At 56.1% G+C, this 25897-nt stretch overlaps 1 protein-coding gene across 3 annotated transcripts in view; it reads right to left on the reverse strand.

The window, feature by feature from the left end:
• Dock6 (dedicator of cytokinesis 6) overlaps window positions 1-25897 on the reverse strand; it is a 51736-nt gene continuing 25839 nt past the window's right edge. Inside the window, exons 24-50 of one of the 3 annotated variants that reach the window (XM_042693741.1) lie at window positions 23669-23758; window positions 23294-23389; window positions 22803-22943; window positions 19836-19949; window positions 19194-19364; window positions 18593-18732; window positions 18284-18453; window positions 14908-15068; window positions 14611-14793; window positions 13368-13494; window positions 12424-12508; window positions 10364-10460; window positions 10100-10234; window positions 9581-9733; window positions 8730-8888; window positions 8539-8639; window positions 6859-7051; window positions 6607-6750; window positions 5015-5146; window positions 4074-4088; window positions 2735-2860; window positions 2560-2649; window positions 1785-2021; window positions 1052-1195; window positions 839-945; window positions 501-662; window positions 1-205 (exon numbers count right to left, since the gene is read on the reverse strand). In XM_042693741.1, the coding sequence (XP_042549675.1) occupies window positions 163-205; window positions 501-662; window positions 839-945; window positions 1052-1195; window positions 1785-2021; window positions 2560-2649; window positions 2735-2860; window positions 4074-4088; window positions 5015-5146; window positions 6607-6750; window positions 6859-7051; window positions 8539-8639; window positions 8730-8888; window positions 9581-9733; window positions 10100-10234; window positions 10364-10460; window positions 12424-12508; window positions 13368-13494; window positions 14611-14793; window positions 14908-15068; window positions 18284-18453; window positions 18593-18732; window positions 19194-19364; window positions 19836-19949; window positions 22803-22943; window positions 23294-23389; window positions 23669-23758 (3516 nt within the window). In that variant the 3' untranslated portion in view covers window positions 1-162. Of the gene's footprint in view, window positions 206-500; window positions 663-838; window positions 946-1051; window positions 1196-1784; window positions 2022-2559; window positions 2650-2734; window positions 2861-4073; window positions 4089-5014; window positions 5147-6606; window positions 6751-6858; window positions 7052-8538; window positions 8640-8729; window positions 8889-9580; window positions 9734-10099; window positions 10235-10363; window positions 10461-12419; window positions 12509-13367; window positions 13495-14610; window positions 14794-14907; window positions 15069-18283; window positions 18454-18592; window positions 18733-19193; window positions 19365-19835; window positions 19950-22802; window positions 22944-23293; window positions 23390-23668; window positions 23759-25897 lie in introns of those variants that run through there. The other 2 variants (XM_042693739.1, XM_042693740.1) reach the window with 2 other exon arrangements.

Genomic DNA, 25897 nt, shown 5'->3' on the forward strand with positions numbered 1-25897 from the left:
TTGCATATAAAAAACATTTTAAATTAAGAAAGGTAAGGGCATATCAGTGCACACGGATGGGAACAGACATAGACAGACAGAGGGCCCAGCCCCTGGGTGAGTGAGGCCCAGACAGCTAAGCCTGGGTGTTGGTCCTCCGGGGTGTAGATTCAAGCACGTAGCTCAGAGATCTGCCTTCCGGAAACTTGCTCTGTTTAGGGAGTTCCTGAGGGGTGAAATGTGGAGTGTTAATAAGGACACAGGGCCCCCGCAAAACTCCGTAGTGCTCCTCAGCCCACCTTGTCTTCTAGGATCTTTCCTGTCTATTCTGATTTTTGCTGCGGGATTCACAGACCTGCCACGAGAGGAACCGATCGTGCCCATTTCTTAGATGTGAAGACTGAGGCTCTTGGAGATGACCTCACCACAGCCCAGAGCCTGCCCTGTCCTTGGCAATGCTGTCTCTGTCTGCCTTTGCTCAGTCTCCCTGTGGCCCTAAGGCGGAGGTGCTAGTTGAGCACCTGAGGTTGGCTGGCGTCGGTGCCAGCAGGTGTGGCAGGCGCTGGGTCAGCAGGGGCTGAAGCGCCTCCCTCAGGCGGCAGTAGTGGCGCTCCAGCTCGCGGTGGTACTCCTTTTGGTCCTGCCCGATCAGGGCTTTGTTCTTCCGCAGGGCATCTTCACACCTGAGGAGGGAGGAGGGAGGCTGGAGGCTGGAAAGAATTCTCACTGGTGGCAGGCAGAGGGTCGCACAGGAAGTAGAGCAGCCATAACTGAGGAGTCAGGCTGATAAGGCTTATAATTGGGGGGGGAGAGAGTTGGGGGGGTCACAGCAGCTTCCTGGGGGGGGTACCCAGCCTACTTTTTACAGAAGTCCTTGAAACACAAGCGCAATTTGTTGTGATGCCGGAAGAGCTTGGGGTCCTCTGGGATCTCCGCTAGAAACACCTGGGCCACCTCCAGGGGACCCTACCAGGAGAGAGGGAGCTGTAGGCGAGGGGTGCGCTTGGTGTCTGGAGACACGGCTCCCCGGCGGCCCGTGTGCCCCCTGCCCTGCGCATGCGCGGCAGCCTGCCTGGTTCACTGTGGGCCCCACGGAGCCCTGCAGCACCATCTGAAGCATCTTGGCATCGGGAGGGTCCTGGTCCGTGGCAAAGGCCAGCTCGCGCGTCTTCTTCTGCATGTCCTCGATCGCCACCTCCACGGGCGTCAGCACGGTCTGCAGGGGGGTGGAGGGGGGGACACTGCCGGGGTCCAAATCACGCCCCCCGAGAAGGTGGGTGGTGCCGGGTCGGGAGCACCCTCCTGCCTAGGCTGTCCGCCGCGTTGATTTCTGGCTTTGGTTTGGGGTGGGTCCTGCTTCCCTGCCCAGATTTTTTTTGGGGGGTGGGGGTGTCTCCATGCCTCTTTGTTTTTGGTCAGTCATGGGGCTTGAACTTAGGGCCTGGGCGCTGTCCCTGAGCTCTACCACTTGGAGCTACAGCGCCACTTCCGGTTCTCTGGTGGTTCACTGGAGCTAAGAGTCTCATGGACTTTCCTGCCCGGGCTGGCTTTGAACCATGCTCCTCAGATCTCAGCCTCCAGAGTAGCTGGGATGACAGGCGTGAGCCCCCAGTGCCTGGCTTCCATGCCTCTCTTCCCTGGGCCTTTTCTTTCCTGGGGTGTCCTTATGCCTCTCCTTTCTAGGTCTGGGGGTCTCTGCCAACCCTTCCCAAGCTTGCTGCTCCCCCCCATCTTTCTTCTCCAGGCCCGGATGTCCCCCCCAGCCTCCCTCCCCAGATCCTGCCAGCCATCCTGGCAGGCCCCACCTCCTCGCGGTGGCACACGCGGATGCGCGTCTTGATGTAGGGGAAGGCGTGCTCGGTGCTCAGCAGGGTCTTGCGCTTGTGTTGCTCGGGCAGCTCGCCGTGCGCGCGTCCATCGGGCGTGAAGGGCGTGCAGAACAGGAAGGTGCGCAGCCCATAGTTGCGGTCGAAGTACGTCACCCTGTCCTTGAGCTCGTAGGTGTCGAAGTGGGGCTCCACGTACGTGATCTGGATGTAGGCCTGAAGTGTGGGGTTAGGCATGAGCCCCACCATGCCCGGCTCCCATGTTATACACAACCTGATGCCTTAATTCTGGGGGGCTTCGGTTCTGGGAGTACCCAGGCCTTCCTATGGGTATCTGGGAATCCCAAAGAAGATAAGGTTGGAGTTATGCACTTTTTCTTTTCTCTCCAGATCTTTCTGCATCAGCCTCCTGAGTGCTGGGATTACAGGTGTGAACCACCACACTCAGAGGGGAAAAAAAAGGGATTTTAAGTTCCTCCAGGAAATAGTGCTTGGAGTGTCCTTGAAGATCTGATTTGGGGGGCTGGGAAAGTGGCTTCATGGTAGAGTGCTTGCCTAGCATGCATGAAGCCCTGGGTTCCATTCCTCAGTACCACATACACAGAAAAAACCGGAAGTGGCGCTGTGGATCAAGTGGTAGAGCGCTAACCTTGACCAAAGGAAATTCAGGGACAGCGCCAAGGCCATGAGTTCAAGCCCAGGACTGGCAAAAAAATAATAAAGATATGGGGGTGGTGGTGGTAAGGGGACCCACCTTCTGTGGATCGAGTTTGGCCTTGTCCACGGGGTTGGAGTCTTTGATAATCTCCACCACGTCCTCTCCGAACCTCTCTGTGTAGAACTCCTGAGGGCACAGGGTCGGGTCAGGGCGGAGGGGTGCAGCCCCTGTCCTGGCCCTGGGCCCCGCTCCCCCCAGCTCGGGGACATGCCTCCAGGCGGTGTGAGATCTCGGCCAGCTTGGTGATGGACGGCTCCTTGTACACAAACTCCTGCTCATCCAGGTCCCCAAAGCGGGCGCCGTAAAATCCCACCCGGAAATACGTCCCGAACACACGCTGGGGGGGCTGTGAAAAAGGCGCTCGCTATGTATGGAGGGGGCAGAGGTCTCCCGTCACCCCCAGATCGTGTCCTGGGAGTGGAAGCACTGGACACCAGCAAGGAGCCCCCAAGAATGTCAGGATGTGTACCCGGTCCACCTTCCCAAATATTCATGGCATCTGACACCAATTCTGAATTCTGGGTTCGCTCCTTTGTGGAATTGGGGGGGGGGGGTTCATTCTTTGGATAATAATACCAAATGAGGCCCAGGGTCCCTGGGACTGTGTATACAGCAGGCGACCCATGTCTGCGTCGCTGGGGAGGCCTGCGGCCCTGCCCTGGATTTACACTCTGACTTCTCTTATGGGTCTAGAACATTCCCTTCCCTGTTCCCAGCCCTTTTTGGAAGGAGGAACCCCATTACCCCAAGAATCACCACCCTCTGCCCACAGGGAAGGAAGAGAGGCAGCTCACTCACCAGGGTGGATCCAGGCGGGGTGAGGCGAGGCGGACGTGGGGCGGGGGTTGGGGGGGTGGACAGAGAGACACAGTCATGGGAGAGGTCAGAGCCTCCCCCTCCCCCTCTTCGGGTTATACCACCCTATGAGAAGCTAGAGATTCAGGATGGGGAGAGCTGGGGGCCTGCCCCCCCTCAGCCGGCTTGCCAGGGCTCTGGGTTTCTGCCATCTTTGGCCAGAAAATTCTCCCCAAACTAAGGGTTGCCTAAAAATAGAAAAGGAGAGGCGGGACTTTTTCTTTTTTGGGGTGTGTGGGGGGGGATTGTGTGTGAACTATAGAGATGGGGAACCTGCGTGGGGGGAAGGGGGGGAAGCTGGGAGCTGGGGAGACAGAGACTAAGACAAAGATGGAGATGGAGCCTGGGATGGGGAAATAGGAGAGAAAGCGAGGGAGGGAGGGAGGGAGGGCAGCCCCCCTCCTGGGCAGGGTTGAGCTGGCCCTCCAGGACGGGTGTCTCTGGAGAGGTCCCAGCTGGGTGACTCACGGCCTCCCCAGAGATGGTGCGGGGGAGGGGGGAATCTGAAGCGGGGGAGGGGGGAATCTGAAGGGGGGAAGGAGGGAATCTGAACGGGGGGGGGGGGGGGGGGGTTCTGCGTCATCCCCGCTTAGCCCGAGGCCCCTCTAGTCCGTGGTCATGCTCCTCGGGCGGCCCCTAGTGGCCGATGATCTCTGCTGACAGGAGATCATGGGGGTCCCCAGGGCGGGACTCACCTCCCAGCCGGAGCTCTGTGGGGGTAGAGAAGGGTCAAGGTCAGGAGAGCCTAGGGTGAGGGTTGAAGGGGGGACACTGGGCCCCCAGGATGGGAACGTGGGCGGGGCCAGACTGCGAGGGGCGGGGCCTGTGGCAGCAGTGGGAAGGATGGGGCTGGGTCTAGGCTGGGGATGCGTGTGGGGCGGGGTTTGGGCCGGATGTGGGAGGGGGAGTCAGGGGAAGGGGCGGGCTTATAACATGACTGGGAAGGATTGTGGCTGGGGATGTGTGAGGGGCGGGGCTTGGGCCAGATGTGTGAGGGGCGGGGCCTGTGGCAGTAGTGGGAAGGATTGGGGCTGGGGATGTAAGAGAGGCGGGGTTTGGGCTGAATATGGGGGGGAGTCAGGGGAAGGGGCGGGGCCTATGACAGGACTGGGAAGGATTGTGGCTGGAGATGTGCAAGGGGCGGGGTTTGGGCCGGATGTGGGAGGGGCTGGGGGGTCAGGGGGAAGGGACGGGGCTTATAACATGACTGGGAAGGATTGTGGCTGGAGATGGGCGAGGGGCGGGACTGGGGCCAGATGTAGGTGAGGCGCCAGCGGGGCGGGGTTTGGGCCGGATGTGGGAGGGGTCAGGGGAGGGGCGGGGCCTGTGGCAGCGGTGGGAAGGATGGGGCTGGGTCTAGGCTGGGGATGCGTGCGGGGCGGGGTTTGGGCCGGATGTGGGAGGGGTCAGGGGAGGGGCGGGGCTTATAACATGACTGGGAAGGATTGTGGCTGGGGGTGCGCGAGGGGCGGGGCTGGATGTGGGCGGGGCGGGGCTGGATGTGGGCGGGGCCTGTGGCAGGAGTGGGAAGGATGGGGCTGGGTCTAGGCTGGGGATGGGGGAATGGCCCATGGCCATTGGTGGGAGCGACAAGGCCTAGGACCGGTGTAGGCGGGGTGGGCGGGGCCGGACCCACCTGGTGCAGGATCTTGGTGAAGGCCTCCTGCAGTTTACCGTGCACGGCCGCCAGCTTCTTATAATCTCGGTGGGCTTCCAAGATGGGGATGAGATTCTTGTAGACTTCGTTCACTGCCTCATAGAGTCCGCCCTGGGGTAGCCGGGTGGGGGTCAGGGTCCCCCAAACCTTCCATCCTGCCTGGAACCCCTCCCCCAGCTCTGCTCCAGTCACCACCTCCCTACTGGTCCCAGCCGGACCAGGGACCGAGCCTGGCACACAGGAGGCGTCCTCAGTGTTTGCTGATTGGCTGTCAGAAAGTCTGTTCTCTGCCCCTTAGACCTTTCTCACCAAAGACTCTAATACAGAAGCAGTAATAACCTCACCAGAGGGGCTGGCAATGCAGAAGAAAAAAAAAAATCTGGGTTGGGAATGTGGCTTAGTGGTAGAGTGCTCGACTGGCATGCATGAAGCCCTGGGTTCGATTCCTCAGTACCACATACACAGAACATTCCAGAGGTGGTGCTGTGGCTCAAGTGGTAGAGTGCTAGCCTTGAGCAAAAGGTCAGGGACAGCGCCCAGGCCAAGAGTTCAAGCCCCATGACCAACAGCAACAACAACAGAAAGAAAAAGCCGGCACCGGTGGCTCACACCTGTCATCCTAGTTACAAAGGAGGCTGAGATCTCAGGATCACAGTTCAAAGTCAGCCCGGGCAGGAAAGTCCATGAGACTCTTATCTCCAATAAACCACTAGAAAACCAGAAGTGGCCCTGTGGATCAAGTGGTAGAGCGCTAGCCTTGAGCTGAAGAGCTGAGGGACAGCGCCCAGGCCCAGTGTTCAGGCCCCATGACCGGACCAAAAAAAAAAGCATTAAAATCTGGTGCTAGGCATGAAACTCAGGGCCTTACACATGCTAATAAGCACATGGACCTTGATCAACCTAAACCTCCAGCCTCTGTTTTAATTGATTATTTTTGATCCCACAGTAGGAAAATAGGTAATTATATAAGATACAACAAATACTCCAAACAGCCCAGGAGAGGGGGTTGGGTTTACCCAAACCAACCATAAACCTTTGACACAGGCCTACCTCAATGCTGAATACCTTCCATACATTTAGATAGGACATCTTTTGTTTAATTATAAGGCACACATAAGAGAGGCTTTTTGTTTATTTCTCCTGGTTACATCCAGCCCTTTTCTTTCTTTTTTTAAAATTTGTGTTGGTGCTGAGACTTGAACTCAGGGCTTGGTCACTACCCTTTAGCTTTTTCACTCCACACTGATGTTCTACCACTTGAGCCATTATGCCATTTGTGGCTTTTTGCTGGCAAATCAAAGATAAGGGTCTCATGGACTTTCTTGCACCAGGCTGGCTTCAAACCACGATCCTCAGATCACAGCCTCTAGAGGAGCAAGGATTACAGGCGTGAGCTACCAGCACCTGGCTTTCTTCTGCCTTCTGAGTGCAGAGATTAGAGGTGGGTATTACCACACCAGCCAATTCTCCTTTGTCAATTCCTGATCTCGGAACAGTGCAGCTGTGTCTGATGACCCCGGAGGCCCTGCCTCCTGACCCCCACCCATCCACCTGCCGACCTCAGGCCTCACCATGGTGAAGTAGGCTGCCGCCTGCTCCAGCAGACCCACGAGCCCCAGCTCCGTGAAATGCTTCCCAGAGCAGAAGCCCTCCTCATCGGGCGACAGGATGTCATCGGAGATGGCTGACTCCTCCAGCACGTTGGATGAGATGTTCTGCCACCAAAGGAGGACATTGGGGTGCTGATCCTGGAGTACTTCTCCCTTTGCGCCCGCCCTCCCCCCCCCCCCCCCCCCCCCCCCCGTCACCTGCTCCCCACTCACCTGGAAGGACACGCAGCCCACAGGCAGGTGGCGGCTGTCCTCCAGCAGGGCCAGGTACTCGGCCACCAGGGCGGCTGCGTGCACCATGCACTGGGCGGCCTCAGCGTGGTTGCCCAGCTCGGCGTGCTTGCCTGCCATGTTCTGGAGCCACGTGAGCCGCAGGTCTGGGGACCCCTGGTAGCCCCGGGCGATCCTGGGTGGGTGGGGGGAGTCCACGGTGAGGGGAGGTAAGGGCAGGGACTCACTCTCCTCCCCCCCCATACCCATCTGGTGCCCAGGGTGCTTGTGCCCCATTTACCTGTCCACCTGCCCAACCCTGCTGTGCCTGACCAACTACCATCCACACCACCCCGGCCCAGCCTACCCTTACTCCCCGCCCTGCCCACCTCACACCTTCCTCTGCTGACCAATCGCACTGTCTGCCATTCCCCCCACCTCTGTTCCCATATCCACCCCCCAGCTGGCATTTTCCCATCTTTCTTTCAAACACCCCCCTCTTCTCCACGTCTGTTGTCCCTCTAACCAATTATCTCTTCATCTGTTGCGGTGTCCTCTGTCCCCCTTCACCTGTCAATCACCTCACATTCTGTGCGTTTGGATGGTTTAGGGGAGCCAGTGCACGCTAGGCAAGTGTGCTACCATCAAGCCACGCCCCCACGGTGGAGCCCCGCCTCCTAGCACCAAGCCACGCCCCCATCCCAACAGTTCAGACCTTCACTATCCCCCACAAAGGACCAAACATTAAAGGCGTCAGTCACACCCACAGATGCTACTGGGAAGTGGCAAAACCTTTAAGGGACCTTGTGTGTGTGGGGGGGGGAGGGGGAGGTCTTTAGATCAGTGCAATCCTGGTCTCCTCCTCATTCTCTTTGGCACCCTGGCCATGAGGTGAGCCCCTCTATGATACTCAAAGCAGTGGACCTCAAGCCTAAATAGAGCAAGACACTGGCGGCTCACACTTCTCATGCTAGTTACTAAGATCCAGAAGGTCACAGTTTAACGCCAGCTAAGTCATGAGACTCTACCTCCAATTAACCATCACAAAGCTGGGCTGGAGGCGTGGCTCAAGAGCACACATCCTCCTCATCTGTACTACTGACAGCCCTTTTTATTTTTTATTTTTTTGGCCGGTCCTGGGGTTTGAACTCAGGACATGCACAATGTCCCTGAGCCTCTTTTGTGCTCAACGCTAACACTCTACCACTTCTGGCTTTTTCTAAATACTTTATTGGAGATACGAGTCTCACAGACTTTCCTTCCTGGGCTGCAAACTTCGATGCTTAGATCTCAGCCTCCTGAGTAGCTGGAATTACAAGCATGAGCCACCAGTGTCCAACTTTGACAACCTTTTTTTGGTCGGTCGTGGGGCCTGAACTCTGGGTCTGGGCGCTGTCCCTCAGCTCTTCAGCTCAAGGCGAGTGCTCTACCACTTAAGCCACAGTGCCACTTCTGGCTTTTTCTGCCGAAATCGAACCCAGGGCCTCATGCATGCAAGGCAAGCACTCTATGCCTGAGCCCCTTCCCAGCCCACTGACAACCTTTATAATCTGTTCGTCCTCTCCTGTCCCCCTCAGCTGCCAATGTCAGCAGCCTGCTTTTGTTGTCCCTCTGACCTGGACTCTCGCTCTTCTGAGTGTCTCCCTGCCCTTCCCTGCCGGCAGGTGGACGTGGCGCCCTCACCTGTACATGAGGTCAATGAGCATCTCGGGGTCCTCTTGGTGCTCCTTCATCTTCACGGTGTCGGTCAGGATCATGTGCAGGTTGAACATCAGGTCCTGGACCTGGAGTCAGAGAACGTCCAATGAGGGGGGTGGTGGGCTCGGGGCTGAGGGCAGGTGGCTCAGGGTGGGTGTGAGGCCCAGGGGTGTCACCTGCTCGGCAAAGGTGCTGTCCCGCAGCCCCACGTCCTCCTCCGCATAGGTGAGAATGGTCTTGAGGGATCTCCTCAGGTGCTCCTCGCTGAAGTTCTGGGTTGTCCCCACGAGGGATGACAGTGACATGGTCACCTGCATCTTCACGCGGGCAAAGTTCTGCGGGGACAGGGGCAAGCAGAGTAACCCCCAGAGCCTCAGATCTCAGGGCACCAAGGCCTGGGCCACCGCGGACTTGTTATCCCACAGAACCCCTGAACTACTTCCCACCCCCGACCTGTCCACGCTCCCACACTCTCATATCTGACCCCCTTGTCCCATTTTGGTTGTTGTTGTTCGTGGGGCTTGAACTCAGGGCGTAGGTGATGTCCCTGAGCTCTTTTGCACAAGGCGAGCGCTCTACCACTTGAGCTACAACACCACTTCCGGTTTTCTGCTGGGTCATTGGAGATAAGAGTCTCACGGACTTTCCGGCTTGGGCTGGCTTTGAACCGTGATCCTCAGATCTCAGCCTCCTGAGTAGCTAGGATGACAAGCGTGAGCCACGGGCGCCCAGCTTTACCCTGTTTTTTAACAATGAGACCCACAGGGAGCCTAGTGTCGATCATGTCTTGGCCCTTAATAGGTTCCTCCCACTCCCATAAGGCCACGCCCACCTTGGATAGGTCCCCCCACTTTGCTTGTCCCTGCCCTGCTTAATTAACATAGGCCACGCCCTGTGCCTTGGGTAGGTGCGGTCTTGGTTAGACCACGCCCCTTCGCTGGGTAGGCCGCAACCTGTGCAGGGGGGGGAAGGACCACGCCCACCCTCCTGGCCCACGCCCACCCGGGTAGGCCACGCCCCCACGCACATGGCCGATCTCGAAGTTCTGGCGCATGAGCAGGTAGAGCGAGGCGCTGGCTTGGGTGCGGATGGCGCTGATGCGGCTGCCGCAGTGTCGCAGGAGCCTCAGGCAGAGGTCGGCGCACAGCTCCGTGTCCTCCTCAAACAGCAGCTCCGGGAACTGCTCCCGGGACAGACAGACAGACAGGCTGAGCCCCGCCTCGTCCAGGCTCAGAAGCGCTGATGGACACCCAGCGGGGCTCCCGGGCCAACCATGGGGGGCAGGTTCACGCCTTGCTGTGTGAACCTGGACAAGTGACCTGGCCACTCTGATCCTGTCGCCTCCTTTGGAGGAGCACACGATATAGGTCTTGGGGGGAGGGCTGATTCTTTTCTTTCTTTTTTTGGTGGTTCCACTGATTGAACCCAGAACCAGAGGCTCAGGCCATTTTTCTGATCTCTGTCTCCTGAGGAGCTGAGATTACAGGCAAATACTACCACATCTGGCCCAGGCTGACACTCTATGAATTGTAGAAGGGAGGCTTACCTTGGACACCAAAGCCCTCTGGGTAGCCAGGCCGTGCTGTAAGAAGAGGGCACTCTGGGAGCTCCCCAGACTGAACAACACCACCTTCAGCACCGCACCCAACACACTCTCCCGGGCCTCAGACAGCACCACCGTCTGCAGAGGGATGTCAGAAATCCAGATGTTAGACACGGAGGTGGTTATGGGAGCAGGAAAGGGAAGGATCGTGGGTCAGAGATCCCAGAGTGATCACATGGTAAGGGAAGCTGCTGGATCAAGCCCTACCTGCACGATGATCTCCAGTGTGTCCAGAACTATCAGACTAGCCTCAGTAGCCAGGTTCCCATCCACCAGGGCCTCATGTTCCATTTCATCCTTGGTCCTGGAGTGGGGGGAAATCATGAAGGCACTGGGAATCAGAGTCCATCTCATAAGTGAGCTTTCTCTCCATGCCTTGGCTGATCTGAATCCAGCAAATTCCTTCCCACGTGCCACAGTTTGGGTGTGGTTTGAGTGTGTATGTCCCCCCAAGCGACATGGATAGGTTTGGTTTTCAGTGAGGCCATTTTTAGAGGTGTAAATTAGGACTCAAGAAAGTAGGTCAAGCCGGGCGCTGTTGGCTCACACCTGTCATCCTAGCTACTCAGGAGGCTGAGATCTGAGGATCGCGGTTCAAAGCCAGCCCAGGCAGGAAAGACTGTAAGACTCTTATTTCCAATAAACCACCAGAAAACCGGAAGTGGCGCTGTGACTCAAGTAGTAGCGCGCTCTCCTTGAGCTGAAGAGCTGAGGGACAGCACCCAGGCCCAGAGTTCAAGCCCCACAACCGACCAAAAAAAGAAAAAAGGACCTCAGTAGTATAGCACTTGCCTAGCAATCATGAGGCTGGAGGTTTGCTTCCCAACACCACTAAAAAAAAAATATAGCCGAGTGTCTGCGATGCATACCTGTAATCCCAGCTACTCAAGAGACTGAGATCTGAAGATTATGACCTGAAGCCAACCCTGAGCAGGAAAGTCTGTAAGCTTCTTATCTCCAATTAACCACCAAAAATGCCAAAGGTGGAGCTATGGCTCAAGTGGCAGAGCACTAGCCTTGAGCAAAAAAAAAAAAAAAAGCTAAGGGACAGGGCTGGGGCATTGAGTTCAAGTCCCAGGACCAGGACACAAAACAAAGTAGCACAACTCCATCTCAATCAATAAGCCAAGCGTGGTAGCGTCCATTGGGCCAGTAAAGCAGGGAGGCGGGGGTAAGAGGATCATAACCTGATGCCTGCCTTGAGCAAAAACATGAGACCCTATACAAAAAGTAACTACAGTTAAAAAAACAAAGGTGGCAGGAGCATGGCACCAGAGGTAGAGGGCCTTGCTAGAAAGGCGAAAGCTCTAAGCTGAAACTCTGGTATTAAATCAATACTTGAGGACTGGGAAGGTGGCTCAGTGGTAGAGTGCTTGCCTTGCATGCCTGAGGCCCTGGGTTCGATTCCCCAGCACCACATAAGCAAAAAGAAAAAAGCCGGAAGTGGCACTGTGGCTCAAGTGGTAGAGCGCTAGCCTTGAGCTGAAGAGCTGAGGGACAGCGCCCAGGCCCAGAGTTCAGGCGCCATGACTGGACCCCCCAAAAAAAAAAATCAATACTTGATTGATTCAATATTTTTATTTTTTACCAGTACTGGGGCTTGAACTCAGGGCCTCAGCGCTCTCCCTGAGCCTCTTTGTGCTCAAGGCTAGCGCTCTACCACTTAAGCCATAGCACTACTTCAGATTTTCTGAGTAGTTTAGTGGAGGGAAGAGTCTGGTGGATTTTCCTGTCTAGGCTGGCTTCAAACTGAAATCCTCAGATTTCAGCCTCCTGAATAACTAGGATTACAGTGTGAGCCATCAGCACCTGGTTACAAATAATTATTTTGAACTAGACCTTTTTTTTTTCTTCCCCTTTTTCTATTTTCTCTTGTAGTACTTGGCATCAAACCCAGTACCTCCCATGTGCTAGGCAAGCACTCTATACTGATAAGCCTGTTTTCTTTCCTTCCCTCCTTCTTTTTTTCTTTGTCTGGGCCTGGACACTGTCCCTCAGCTCTTCAGCTAAAGGTGAGCGCTCTACCACTTGAGCCACAGTACCACTTCCTGTTTTCTGGTGGTTTATTGGAGATAAGAATTTCATGGCCTTTTCTGCCTAGGCTGGCTTTGAACCTCTATCCTCAGATCTCAGCCTCCTGAGTAGCTAGGATGACAGGCGTGAGCCACTGGCTCCTGGCCTAAACCTCTTTTCTTTATAAGGTTGACCTGTCACAGATAGACTCATGACAGTAACAGAAAACAGACAAGAGTCAAAGCCACACCTACTTGTCCACACGGTCCGAGGTTTGCCTCCAGTGTGTGATGCTCTTGCGCCAACGAACATTCTCCTGGTTCCCAAATGGACTCCTCTCTGAAAGGCACAAGGGTGTGTTCATAAGTGTGGAAACACAGAAGACACCTGACCAGGACAGGCAGCCCCAGATGTTTGGGAAAGATAACTCAGACCCAGCGGGGCACTGGTGGCTCACACCTGCAATCCCAGCTACTCAGGGTTGAAGGATCCAAGTTCAAAGCCAGACAGCAGGAAAGCCTGTGAGACTCTTATGCCCAATTAAACCAGCAAAAACCTAGACGTAGACCTATGCTCAAGTGGTAGAGCGCCAGTCTTGAGCAAAAACTCAAGGACAGTGATCAAGCCCTGAGTTCAAGCCCCAAGACGTGCAGAAAAAAAAAAGATAAAAAAAAAAAAAAAAAGATAATCCAGAGCTGGGATGTAGCTCAGTGACAAAGCGCTTGCCTAGCAAGTGCAATGTCCTGGGTTCCATCCCCAGTACCAAAAAAGAAAAGACAAAAGAAGATAATCCAGACACACTTAAGACAGAGGGGAACACAGATTGTGGGGCTTGAACTCGCGGCCTGGGCGCTGCCCCTGAGCGCTTTCATTCAAGGCCAGCGCTCTTCCACTTGGAGCCCCAGCAACCACTTCTAGTTGTGAGAGGTTCATTGGAAATATGAGTCCCTCAGGAAATTTTCTTCCCCAGGCTTGATCCTCAGATCTCAGCCTCCTGAGTAGCTAAGGTAACAGGTGTGAGCCACCAGCACACAGCTGTTTTTTCTCTCTCTGCACTGTTGCATTGATCTTGGGGCCCTGTACATAATAGGCAAATGTGCTGACAGCTGTACCCCCAAACCCACATGGCTGCCTGTCCTCTGTGAGTGAGAATGAGGGGTGGCCGGCTGGAGGAGATCGGGGTCCCCTGGCACCTCACCCCGACTCCGCCGCACCATCTCTTGCCGGGCTCCAATGGTACCCAAGATGGCTTCCTCCAGCCGGGCCTTCATGTCCAGTGACTTTTTGAATGTGAGGCTGTTGATCCGCTCAAAGGCCTTCTTCCCCTGTGGGACAGAGAACTGGAAGTCAAGGCTGAAGTCTGCCCTTGTCCTAAGAGCCTAGCTGGCCTGGGATTCTGCCAGAGCCAGTGTTAGAAATCCCCCTTCCTTAAGCTGGGCATGGTGGCTCACGTCTGTAATCCTAGGTACTCAGGAAGCTGAGGTCTGGGATTGGTTCAAAGCCAGCCCAGGCAGGCAGGAAAAGCTGTGAGACTCTTTGTTTTGTCAGTCATGGGGCTTGAACTCGACCTGGGCACTGTCCCTGTACTCTTCAGCTCAAGGCAAGCGCTCTACCACTTAAGCCACAGCACCACTTCTGGTTTTCTAGTGGTTTATTGGAGAGAAGAGTCTCACGATGGGCTGGGAAGGTAGCTCAGTGCTTGGCTTGCATGCATAAGGCCCTGGGTTCAATTCCTCAGCACCACATAAGCAGAAAAAGCCAGAAGTGGTGCTGTGGCTCAAGTGGTAGAGTGCTCGCCTTGAGCTGAAGAGCTGAGAGACAGTGCCCAGGCCCAGAGTTCAAGCTCCATGACCGACAAAAAAAAAAAAAAAAGAAAAAAAAAAAAGGAAGAAATCCCCTTCTTCCCTCCCACCATCCATTCCTTTATGTTTCCCCCTTTTGTTTCATTCCTTCTTCTCTCTTTTTTTTTCTTGTGGAAGTTATAGGACTTGAACCCAGGGCTTTGGAGCTGTCCCTGAGCTCTTTTGCTCAAGATTCGTACCCTACCTCTTTGAGCTACAGTTCTCACTAATGGTTGTTGAGTGGTTACTTGCAGATCAAGTTTCATGGGGACATTTTCTGCTGGGGCTGGCTTTGAACTGCGATCCTCAAATCTCAGCCTCCTGAGTAGCTAGGATGACAGGCAGGAGCCACCGACGCCCAGGTCTCCTTCCCTTTTACCCTCCCTCCTTCCCTCCCTCCCTCCCTTCCTTCCCTCCATCCTTCCTTTCCTTTGGCCTTTCCTCCCTCTCTCCCTTTCTCCTTTCCCTCTCACCCATCCCCACCCTCAACCCCCAAATTCTTCCCGGCCTCTCCATCAGCTCACCCCATCACCCCAGGTGTACAGCACACCCGCCCCCCCCCCCCCCCCCCGCACCCCGCCCTTGCACGGCCCCCCAGACCTTGTACTCGAAGGCAGCCAGGCAGAGGTAGAGCAGGTCCAGGAAGCGGCCGAGCTGTGGCAGGCCGAGGTCGGCGGCCCAGCGGTGCAGCAGGGTGGGCTCGGAGCTCTTCAGCACCCACAGGACGCAGGCCAGCAGCGTCCGGCTGGACTCGGCCGAAAGGGGACAGCCCCCCCGGGACGCCTGCACCCGCGGGGACACACGTGTCACTTTCCACACGCCACGAGCGCGGCCCCACGGGGTCTCATGACCCCAGCCCTCGTGCCCCCGCGGGGTGGGGACAAGTCTGCTACTTACAGGTGACGGCCCCTGCGAGAGGCTGGCGCGGGAGCCGGGGGCCAGGGGGCCTCCGGCGATAGCCAAGGCCACGGAGGGGCTGATGGTCCCTCCTATGTCCCCTTCACCCTCTGTGTCAGAATCCAGCATGGAGGCCAGTCTTGACCTCTGACCTGGGCCCTCTAGGGGAGGGGGGAGAGCAGCAAGAGAAGAAGGTGTTGGTGAGTGTCACTCCAGTGTCTTCTGGAAGCTTCTAGAAGCTTCCCTTGACAGCACAGCATGGTGAGGGCTTGGCTATCTACACCTGGAATTCAGGATTTCTGGTCTTTGTTTTTGTTTTCTGTCCATTATGGGTCTTGAACTCTGGGTCTGGGCGCTGTCCCTCAGCTCTTCAGCTCAAGGCTAGCGCTCTACCACTTGAGCCACAGCGCCACTTCCGGCTTTTTTCTTTTTGCTTATGTGGTGCTGAGGAATCGACCCCAGGGCCTCATGCATGCAAGGCAAGCGCTCTACCACTGAGCCACTTTCCCAGCCCGAATCCATTTTTATTATTCTCACCTCATCGATAAGAAAACTGAGATACTGAAAGGTTAAGTTGCTTGTCTGTGGTAAAGTAAACTACAGAGGTAGGATTCCCCCCGCCCCAGCCCCCCCCCCACCCCCCCCCCCCCCCCCGTTTTTCTCGGACAGGGTCTGACTATGTAGTATAGCCCAGGCTGATCTCAAACTTGCAGTCCTCCTACCTCAGTCTCTCAAGTGCTAGATTACAGCAGGCACCACATGCCTTTGTAAACAACATCCTGACAGGAGAACCCGGGTGTTTTACCTCTGCAGTCTAGTTCCTCAGTCTGGGATCTTAAAAACAAACAGCCTTGGGCTGGGAAGGTGGCTCAGTGGTAGAGTGCTTGCCTTGCATGCATGAGGCCCTGGGTTCGATTCCTCAGTACCACATATATAGAAAAAGCCAGAAGTGGTGTTAGGGCTCAAGTGGTAGAGTGCTAGCTTTGAGCAGAGAGAGGCTCAGGGACAGGGCTCAGACCCAAAGTTCAAGCCCCAGGACTGGCAAAAAACAAAACAAAACCAAAAAAATAACAGCCTCCATCTCTTCCAAACAAGTGTCATTAGAGAGAAGGGCTGACAGAATATACATCAAATTTCACCCTGGAGGGTTTTTGTGTGTGCCGATGATGGGGTTTGAACTCAGAACCTGGGTGCTGTCCCTGAGCTTTATTCACTCATGACTAATGCTACACCACTTTGAGCCACAGCGCCACTTCCGCTTTTCTGGTGGTTAATTGGAGATAGGAGTCTCACGGACTTTCCTGTCTGGGCTGGCATTGAACCGTGATCCTCAGATCTCAGCCTCTCGAGTAGCTGGATTACAGGTGGCTTTTTCCTAGACTGTTTTGAAATAAAAAATAGAATAACTCTAACCAAATCTAACCAGCCCAACTTAGCTCAACTCCTGTCTGGACTGTCTGCTTATGACAGGGGCAGAAGAACCCTTTCTAAGGGACAATGACATCTTCAGCACCCCCCTTATTTGTCTTTCACACACTGTCCAAAACAGAATCAGGAATAACAAGACAAGTGAGCAGGCAGGAAAAACATGACAGATCAGAGGGGAAATAATACACATGATCAAATACTGAAGCTAGCAAACTGCTGTTAAAAACAGTAACTGCAGAAATAAAAATCAGAGGAAAAGGGTAAAAAAGAAGAGGAGAACTGAAATCTATGGGAAAGAAAAAAAGATCAAATTGGATATTTTACAACTGAAAAAAAAATATGTAATTAAGACCTCAACAGATGGGACCAAGAAAAGATATATTAGTGCCATCAGAGATGGGTACAGGAAATTCCCAACGGAAACAGAAAGCAGAAACACAAACCAACAAACAAAAGGAGCAGATGTGAGACACAATCAAAAGATCTAACATACGTGTCATTGGAAGTCCCAGGAGAGAGGAGAGAAAATGAGGCAGAAAAAGAAAAAGTTCGAAGTTGAGGGACGAGAATTTTTCGCGAGTGACCCCGAAACACCAGGCCTCAGTTTCCCCTGCTGTTCCTGTATGGTCCCGCACCTGTGCCCAGGGCAGCCGTCTGCCCCTCCTCACCCAGGTGACCCCTGGATCTCCAGTGTGCTGAGATCCTCCCAGGTAATAAATGTCCCGAGACCTCCCACCCTGCCGGGAGCTGGCTGTAGGCTTCCCACGGCAGTATGCCAAACTCCACCTGTCTCTAGGACACAGAGGCTGGGGAGTGAGGGTGATATCTGAGCTTGGCTGGATACCGGGAGGGTGTGGGCGTGGTGTGGGATGGTTGGGGGCGTGGCATGGGATGATGGGGTGTGGTTATCTGGAGAGGCATGACTGATGGATATGGGCGTGGCGATGTGGGGAGGGCATGTCAGGGTCATGAAGATGCGGGGAGGCATGGCTGATGGGTGTGTGGGCGTGGTGCTGTGGGGAGGCGTGGCTGATGGATGTGGGTGTGGTGCTGTGGGGAGGTGTGGCTGATGGGTGTGGGCGTGGTGCTATGGGGAGGCGTGGCTAATGGGTGTAGATGTGGTGATGTGGGGGCGTGGCTGGTGGGTGTGAGCGTGGTGCTGCGGGGGCGTGGCTGATGGTATGGGCGGTGCTGTGGGGAGGCGTGGCTGATGGATGTGGGCGTGGTGCTGTGGGGAGGGGTGGCTGATGGATGTGGGCGTGGTGCTGTGGGGAGGCGTGGCTGATAGATGTGGGCGTGGTGCTGTGGGGAGGCGTGGCTGATGGATGTGGGCGTGGTGCTGTGGGGAGGCGTGGCTGATGGATGTGGGTGTGGTGCTGTGGGGAGGCGTGGCTGATGGATGTGGGCGTGGTGCTGTGGGGAGGCGTGGCTGATGGATGTGGGCGTGGTGCTGTGGGGAGGCGTGGCTGATGGATGTGGGTGTGGTGCTGTGGGGAGGTGTGGCTGATGGATGTGGGCGTGGTGCTGTGGGGAGGCGTGGCTGATGGATGTGGGTGTGGTGCTGCGGGGGCGTGGCTGATGGTATGGGCGGTGCTGTGGAGGCGTGGCTGATGGATGTGGGCATGGCCAGGAGCGTGGTGATGCGGGGAGGGCGTGGCTGATGGGTGTGGACATGGTCAGGTGGGGAGGACTGATAAATGAGCATGGCATCTGTGGGCGTGGCCACATCGCCAGTGGGCGTGTCCGGATGAGCGGTGGGCGTGGCCTCCAGTGCTCCCAGTTTACCAGTGGGTAATCTGAAGCTCAGGTCTCTGGCTTGACCAGGGCTCCCGTGGAAGAACTGGAACTCGCTCTGACGGCCTTTACCTCTGCCCCCTCACCCCTACCTCGTGCTCACAGGCCCAAGCCCTCCCGGCTCGCGAACCCCCCGTCCTCCTGGCCCCCTGACCCGCGAAGTCGTGCAGTCGCGGCAGCGTGTCCCGGGCGAGCGACAGCAAGGGCAGGTAGAGCTCGGCCACGCGGGCCTTCACGGCGGGCTCGGCGAAGCGGGGGTCGGTGTCGTGGCTGCACAGCAGGCTGTGCACAGCACCGATCGCCTTCTTGTGCAACACGGAGGCCCTTCGGAAGGATGGGGGGCTCAGCGCGGGCCTGCTGAGGCCTCTGGCCCTGCCCACCGGCATTGGATGGGGGACAGGACCACCCATCCTCCATGGGGACCCACCCCAACGGCCATGAGTGGGGACCAGCCTGCACTTACCCCTCGGCCTCGGGTTCGAGGGCCAGGGCCAGCTCTGTCAGCAGGAGTCCTGCCAGAAAGTGCTGCTGCCGGAATGGCCTGCTCAGCTCGAACATGCTGGTCACCTTGGGGTCTGGGGCCTGGCTGGAGAAGGTGGAGCCCTGCAGAGATAGGGGGACATAGGCGGTGTCTGAGGTCAGGGGTCAGAGGTGAGAGGTGTTCTCCAAAAGCCATCTTGGAAGTGACTGAAGTTAGGATATCCAGAGTCTGGGGCTGACTCATCTGCAGATAGCAGGGACCGCGTGAGGTTAAGGATTAAAGGTGAGAAGTTGGGGTTAACCCATCTGTGAGGTGACAGGGCACGGGGTCAAAAGTCCTAAGACTGAGCCAGCAGCTGGACTACCAGCCTCAATTCTATTCCTGAATCAGACATTCAAAGTTGTTCCTCCCAGGAACCCGCTAAGAACTGCCAGGAGTGAAAGTTCAGAGGTAAAGGGTCAGTCCACCTGGGCAAGGGCGCACCATGAAACGGACTTCAGTGAAGGAACCACCAGAGAGGGGGTGGGTGGAAGGTGAGAGGTCTGAGGTCCAGAAGAGGAGGCCCAAGTGGAGGCCAGCCCACCTGGGAGGTGGTGGAGGAGACGGAAGGCGAGGGGGAGGCCGGGGGTGACAGCGGGCAGCAAGGGAGGTTGAGGGTCACATAGTGCTCGTGGCTGCACAGGATGCGGGTGAAGTCCATGCGCAGGGTCAGCAGCGCTGCTGGGTTGGGGGCTGACTGCAGCCGGGTGGTCACCTGTAAGACAAGGTGATCAGTAATCGGTGTGAGGCTGCGCTGCTTTGCCCTGGCTCCAAATACCCGGTTCGGTCATCGCCACGCCCACTTCATGTCCCACACCAGGCAACAGGCCCCAATCACCGGTCAGGCCCCACCGCGCCTCCATCGCCTGCCACGCCCCCCCATCATCCCTCGCTTCCCAAGTCACCCTCTTGAAGTCACTAACCACGCCCACCCGGCGTCTTCAGGCCCCTCCCACGCCGTTATCACATTGCTAGCCACGCCCACCGCGTCTCCAGCCCCTCCCACACCATCATCACCTTGCTAGCCACGCCCACGCAGTCTCCAGCCCCTCCCACACCATCATCACCTTGCTAGCCACGCCCACGCAGTCTCCAGCCCAGGCTTCCCCCCAAGCTGTTGGCCACGCCCACACAATGCCTGCAGCCCCTCACGCCACCCCTGACGTCGTTGGCCACGCCCACCCACCTGCTTATAGTGATTCCGGACCAGGCTGAAGACAAAGGTGCGGTCGGCAAGGGACAGGAGGTCGCTGAGGAAGAAGGCCAGGCTGGCGTTGAGGCGCTCGGCCAGCTCCGCGTCCTGGGGACAGAGGAAGGGATCCAGGCCTGGCTCTCACCAAGGGCCACGGCAAACTCCACCAGCTGCCCTGGGGGCCCTGTCCTTCTTGACACCTCCATTGGGGGGGGCGGGGAACCTGTGGGCAGCCCAGGGAACTTCCTGGCCCTCATCCACCCTGGCTTCCCTCCCTCCCTCACGCTTCATTCCGGGTGCTCCTTTCTTCCCACTGTCGTCCACATTTTGAAAAACACAATCGTGGGCAGATTGGAGCTCCTGAGACCCCAAGGTCTTGGTCTGTCTCTGTACAAAGCTCACCGTGGGCCAGAATACACTTCCCAGCATCCCTTGCAGTACTACATTTCCCAGAATCCCTTTGCAGCTGAGGCCAGCCTTGAGACCCCATTCTGGCCAGTGAGATGTGGACAGGAGTTGGGGGGACCACTTACGTGGGAGGTGCAGGTCTTCTGCTTTGGGTTGCATGCAACCCCTCACCATGGTGAGTCTTCAGGACCACATCTTACAGCACCACCACCACCACCCCCAAAAGACTACTTATACTCAGAAATAAACGTTTGGTTCTGTCTGAAGCACTTGTGATTACATTCGTGCAAATTAATCTCTGTCCTGATAACCCCTCAGCAATCATTTTACAAGTATCTACTTGTATCAGGGCCCATGGACAAGATGGAGACAGTCTCTGATGCCTGCTTGACCCACAGTGGGGGTGTGGGGCTCAGACAGTTAACAAGAATTCTACATAGGCCGGGCGCCCCTGGTTCACCCCTTTCCTCCTAGCTACTCAGGAGGCTGAGATCTGAGGATCAAGGTTCAAAGCCAGCTGGGGCAGGAAAATCAGTGAGACTCTTATCTCCAAGAAACTACCAGAAAACCAGAAGTGGCGCAGTGGCTCAAGTGGTAGAGCACTCGCCTTGAGCTGAAGGGCTGAAGGACAGTACCCAGACCCAGAGTTCAAGCCCCACGATGGGGCTTGAAATAATAATAATTATAATTCTAGAAAATACTACAAGCACAAAGTGCTATTTTCAAAGACTCCTGACAGATGAGAAAAAGCCAAGGAGAAAAAGGCACTGAGAGCCACTGTTGCAGTCTGTGCAATGGCCCTGGGGCAGGATGTTTCTGGAAGGTGAGGGCTGTATATCTCTGAGGGCTGGCTGCCTGCCCTCTTATTATACTTACAAGTTATAATGTGTCAGTGACCCATAATTCCTTGTAATCCCAAAGGAAGAATAAACAAAATGGGCCTGAAATATGAGTCTATGAGGTGTGTGGGGGGGAGGGAATCCAGCAATTGCCTTGAGCAGGGAGCCTGATAAGAGTTGTTAAATGTCACTAGTGGAACTTAAGAACCCAGCTTTAGCCAGGTACCAGTGGCTCATGCCAATTACTCCTAGCTACTCAGGAGACTGAGATCTGAGGATTGAGGTTTGAAGTTAAGCCCAGGTAGAAAAGTCTGTGAGACTCCTATCTTCAATGAACCATCAATAATAATAATAATAATAATGCTTTGGGACAGTGCCCAGGCTGTGAGTTCAAGCCTCAAGTCCAGCACACACAGAGAAAACAAAGAAGCCAGCTTTTTAGGAGTATTGTTCTGTCCTGCAGCCGCGTTGTGAGCTTGGTTTTCTCACAGTCCGGGAAGCCAGATTCCTTTGGGAAAGTTGGTGTTTGGGAAAGCTCCAGGAAGACAAGGTCGAGACCTTTGAGATCAGCCCAGAGGTCCGTGGCATTATGCAAGGGCTGGCTTGAGTCAGATGACATTTCAAAACCTGGCATGTTCCCACCAAATCCTGAAGTTCCATTTCTCTTAGGAATAAAAAAAAAAGGAGGGTGGGAGGGACAATCTGGTCTCAAGAGACACAATTCCACAGGGACCTGGTCGTCCGGCTATGAATGGCTGCCACCCCCTGTCTGAGTGGGAACATGATCTCTGGTCTCCATAAACCCTTCTTTCCCAATCAATGCTGGATGTGAGGATTCTATGCCTTTCCTGGTCTGTGGCTCTGCATTACCCTTACCTCAGTTTCCCCATCGGTAAAATACTAAGTACACGGATGCCTGGGAGAACTTATTAGTAGGGTTTATCTAGATAAAGTCCGGCACTGGTGGTTCACGCCTGTCATCCTAGCTACTCAGGAGGATGAGAGAGCTGAGGATCGAGGTTCAAAGCCTACTATGACAGGAAAATCTATGAGACTTTTATCTCCAACTAACTACCAGAAAACTGAAAGTGGCACGGTGGCTCAAAGTGGTAGAGCTCTAACCTTGAGCAAAAAGAGCACAGGGACAGCACCCAGGCCCCGAGTTCAAGCCCTACAACCAAAATAAATAAATTAATTAATTAAAAAGTACCTAGATAGACAGTAAATGCTCAATAAATGCTCCACACAATTGCTATTAGCATTACTGTTGCGTGCTTAACCACTTGTAGAGACAGGAATCCGTGATCTGGTCCTGGAGAATCATCAGGGTCTCAGAAGAGCAACCTGCATTTATTATGCACTGAATACTAGAATTGTGCTGAGGGCTAATGGGTCTGCCCTGTAATGTTCCTTATTGCCCCAACTCTTCTCCCCTCGCAGACTTCATTCTAACCATGCTCTATTCTAACAGCCCAGACACTATCTTGCCACAGGGCTTTTGTACCTGCTGCGGCGCCTTTCCCCAGATGGGTCTCTCCCCTTCTAAGTCTCCCCTAAAACTCAGCCCTACGTGAGTGCTGTTCCTGGTCTGCCTGCTGTGTTTCTGCACGCAGTGTGGGGGTGCTCAGGAATAAATAAGAGGATATTGGGTGGGACTGGAGACACCAGCTGGCTGGCTCCCTGACTTCCCTTACTGAGATCCTGCAGTCCTCACCTTGTGGACGCGGGTGATGATCTCCAGGCCCACGGAGCCCACGAGGGCCACGATGTCGTCGAGGAAGCGGGCAGGGAAGCGCAGCTTTCGAGGTGTGTCCAGCCGCTGGCCCAGAAGCAGGTGTAGCGCCATGCTCTTCACCTGAGGAACCGAGCAAACAGGCTGGAGGCGTGGCCTCGAGAGGCTGGGGGTGTGGCTGTGGGAAGGGGCGGGGCTTCCGCCATGGAGCGCTCAGAGGGCCTGCGAACTATGGGCGTGGCTAGTGACAGATAGGCGGGACGTGAGCAAGCCAGGGGCAGGGCTTCACGGATCTCAGCAGTGATTGGGTGGGAGGGTTTCGTGTGGGCGGGGCCTCGGCTGCTGGGGGCGGGGCTGGAAGGCTGGGTTCCTGTGTGTGTGGAGGCCACGGCCCCGTCCTGTTGGCCTCCAGATCGTTTCTCGGGGGGCGTCAGGGGCGGTCGCGGGGGGCGGGGGTCCCCGGGGCTTCTCACCATGAGCTGGAAGAAGAACCAGGCGTGCTGCAGGACGGCCTCGCGCACGGCGCTGCCGCTCACCACCCACTGCAGGGCCAGCTCCTCGTGAAGCAGCTGCGGGGGCGGGGCCAGAGGTCACAGAGGTCACAGCCGGGGGGGGGGGGCACCCCACCCCACCCCCACCGCCGGAGGGCAGGATTTGGGGGTGACGGATGGTGCAGCTGAAGGGCTGGGGGGCGGAGCAGCAGGATGCCATGCGGGAGGGCGGAGGGCAAGGTGTCACGTGACGGCGCGTCCAGTCCTGGTCACGTGGCCCCGAGGGCCGGGGCGGGCTGCGCTCCAGACCCCCTTCCTGGGAGGGGGGATGGGGTCGCCCACCCTCCCATCCACTACCTTGTGCACAGTGGGTCTCGGCCGGGAGGCTGGCGGGGCGGAGGAGGCCTCGAGGTAAGAGGAGGCTCGGCTAGAGCTGCGGTCCGAGGCCTGGGATGGGATGGAGAGCATGGAATGCCGGGACAGCGTGGGAGGGGGGCGGAGGCCCGAGGCCTGGGATGGGATGGAGAGCATGGAATGCCGGGACAGCGTGGGAGGGGGGCGGAGGCCCGAGGCCTGGGATGGGATGGGATGGAGAGCATGGAATGCCGGGACAGCGTGGGAGGGGGGCGGAGGCCCGGCGGGGGAGGCCGCAGGCCGGCCTGGATGGAGGACATGACTCAGAACAGGCAGAGAGACGCCGAGGCCGGCCTGGCTTGCCCCGCGTCTAGTTTCCTGGTGGGTCATTGGAGATCAGAGTCTCACGGACTTTCCTGCCCAGGCTGGCTTTGAACCACTGTCCTCAGATCTCAGCCTCCTTAGTAGCTGGGATGACAGGCGGGAGCCTTCCTCACAAAGCCAGGGGTAGCAGTGGAAGCTCCCATCCCAGCACCCTAGCCTCTCAGCTGCATACTAAGACCAATGCCCAAAAAAATCCCTCTAAGGGTTGAAGGCAGGGTCAGTGGCCCACGCCTGTCATCCTACCACCCAGAAGGCTGAGATCTGAGGATCCAGGTTCAAAGCGAGCCCAGGTTAGGAAAGTCCGTGAGACTGTTATCTCCCATGAACCACCAGAAAACCGGAAATGGTGCTGTGGCTCAAGTGGTAGAGCACTCGCCTTGAGCTGAAGAGCTGAGGGACAGCGCCCAGGCCCAGAGTTCAAGCCCCATGACTGACAAGAAAACGAAAACACAAATAAGAAATAAGAAAGGACAGACAGAGAAGCATGGTGAGGAGGTTACAAAGAGGTGAGCAGGACAGGCGGCCATGTCCCCCTAGAAGCTGAAGGGGCAGGATGGAGCCAAGTCTGGCGAGCGAGCGTGTGAAAGAATCCACAGAGGGCCAAAGTCATGAGCAGTCAGAAGAGGTGAGCTGGGGTGGGCCAGAGAGAAGGTGGAGCGGGAGACGGGCATGGACAGAGGACATGATGGGATGAGAGCCGGTTCCAGGCCCCGGCCTGCTCCAGCCTTGCCAGGGCCTCAGCATTCCCATCTGTGAAATGGGTCCAGCCGGGCGGGGGGGGGGGGGGGGGGGGGGCAATAGGAGGTGAGGTGGTTCAATATGGATGACTTAGGGCCAGGTGTAGCGGGTTCCACCTATAATCCCAGCTACTCAGGAGATAGAAATGGAAGGTTATTGAGTTTGACACCAGCCTGAGCAGAAATTCTGAAAACAAGATAAAGCCAGGCATAGTGCCTCCTGTCTACAATCCCAGCTATTGGGGATGTGGAGAAAGGAAGGATGTGGGTTTGAGGACAGCCTTAGAGCAAAATGTTATCCAGACCCCATCTTAACCATGGAGGTGGGGTGTCGTAGTGCACACCTGTCATCCTGGCTATGAGTAGTCTAGGGCAGGAGGATCATGGTCCTAGGTAGCCTCGGGCAGAAACACAGGACCTTCACTGAAAGCTAACTGAAGAAATGGGTTCAGTGTGTGTGACTCAAGTAGAGCTGTTGCTAGGCAGGGTCCATGACCAAGACTTCAGGATCCACGTTAACCTGGGGAGAGGACCATCCCTTTTTTGTGTGTGGTTGTGGGACTGGAACTGAGGGCCTAGGCGCTGTCCCTGAGCTCTTTTGCTCAAGGCTAGCGTGGTTTTTGAGTGGTTAATTGGAGATTAGAGTCTCCTGGACCTTTCCTGCCCCAGGCTGGCTTTGAACCACAATCTCAGCGCTGAGATCTCACATCTCAGCCTCCTGAGTAGCTGGGATTACAGGCGTGAGCCACCAGTGCCTGGCTAGTACCATCCCTATTCGTGTTACTAACCGGCCCGAGGGCCAGCTGCAGGCCTCCCATCTGCACCTTTCTCTCTGACCCTGGAACCTCCATCCTTTTACTCTGTCTGGCTCCATCGCCCTCTTCAGCTCCCAAAAAAAACATCACGTTCCTAAAGGTAGACGTGGGCGCCTTGTTCTGTCTCTTTTCTTTTTGTGCTTGAACTCAGGACTTCGCACTGTCATGTGTTTTTCTCACTCATGGCTAGTGCTCTACCACTTGAGCCATGCCTCCAGCCAACTGGAGATGTTCTCTCAGACTTTTCTGTCTGGACTGGCCTCGAATGATCATCCTTTGGCCATCAGCCTCCTGAG

Source organism: Dipodomys spectabilis, unplaced genomic scaffold, assembly GCF_019054845.1.
Source record: "Dipodomys spectabilis isolate Male_0828 unplaced genomic scaffold, ASM1905484v1 ptg000173l, whole genome shotgun sequence".
Classification (NCBI taxonomy): Eukaryota; Metazoa; Chordata; class Mammalia; order Rodentia; family Heteromyidae; genus Dipodomys; species Dipodomys spectabilis.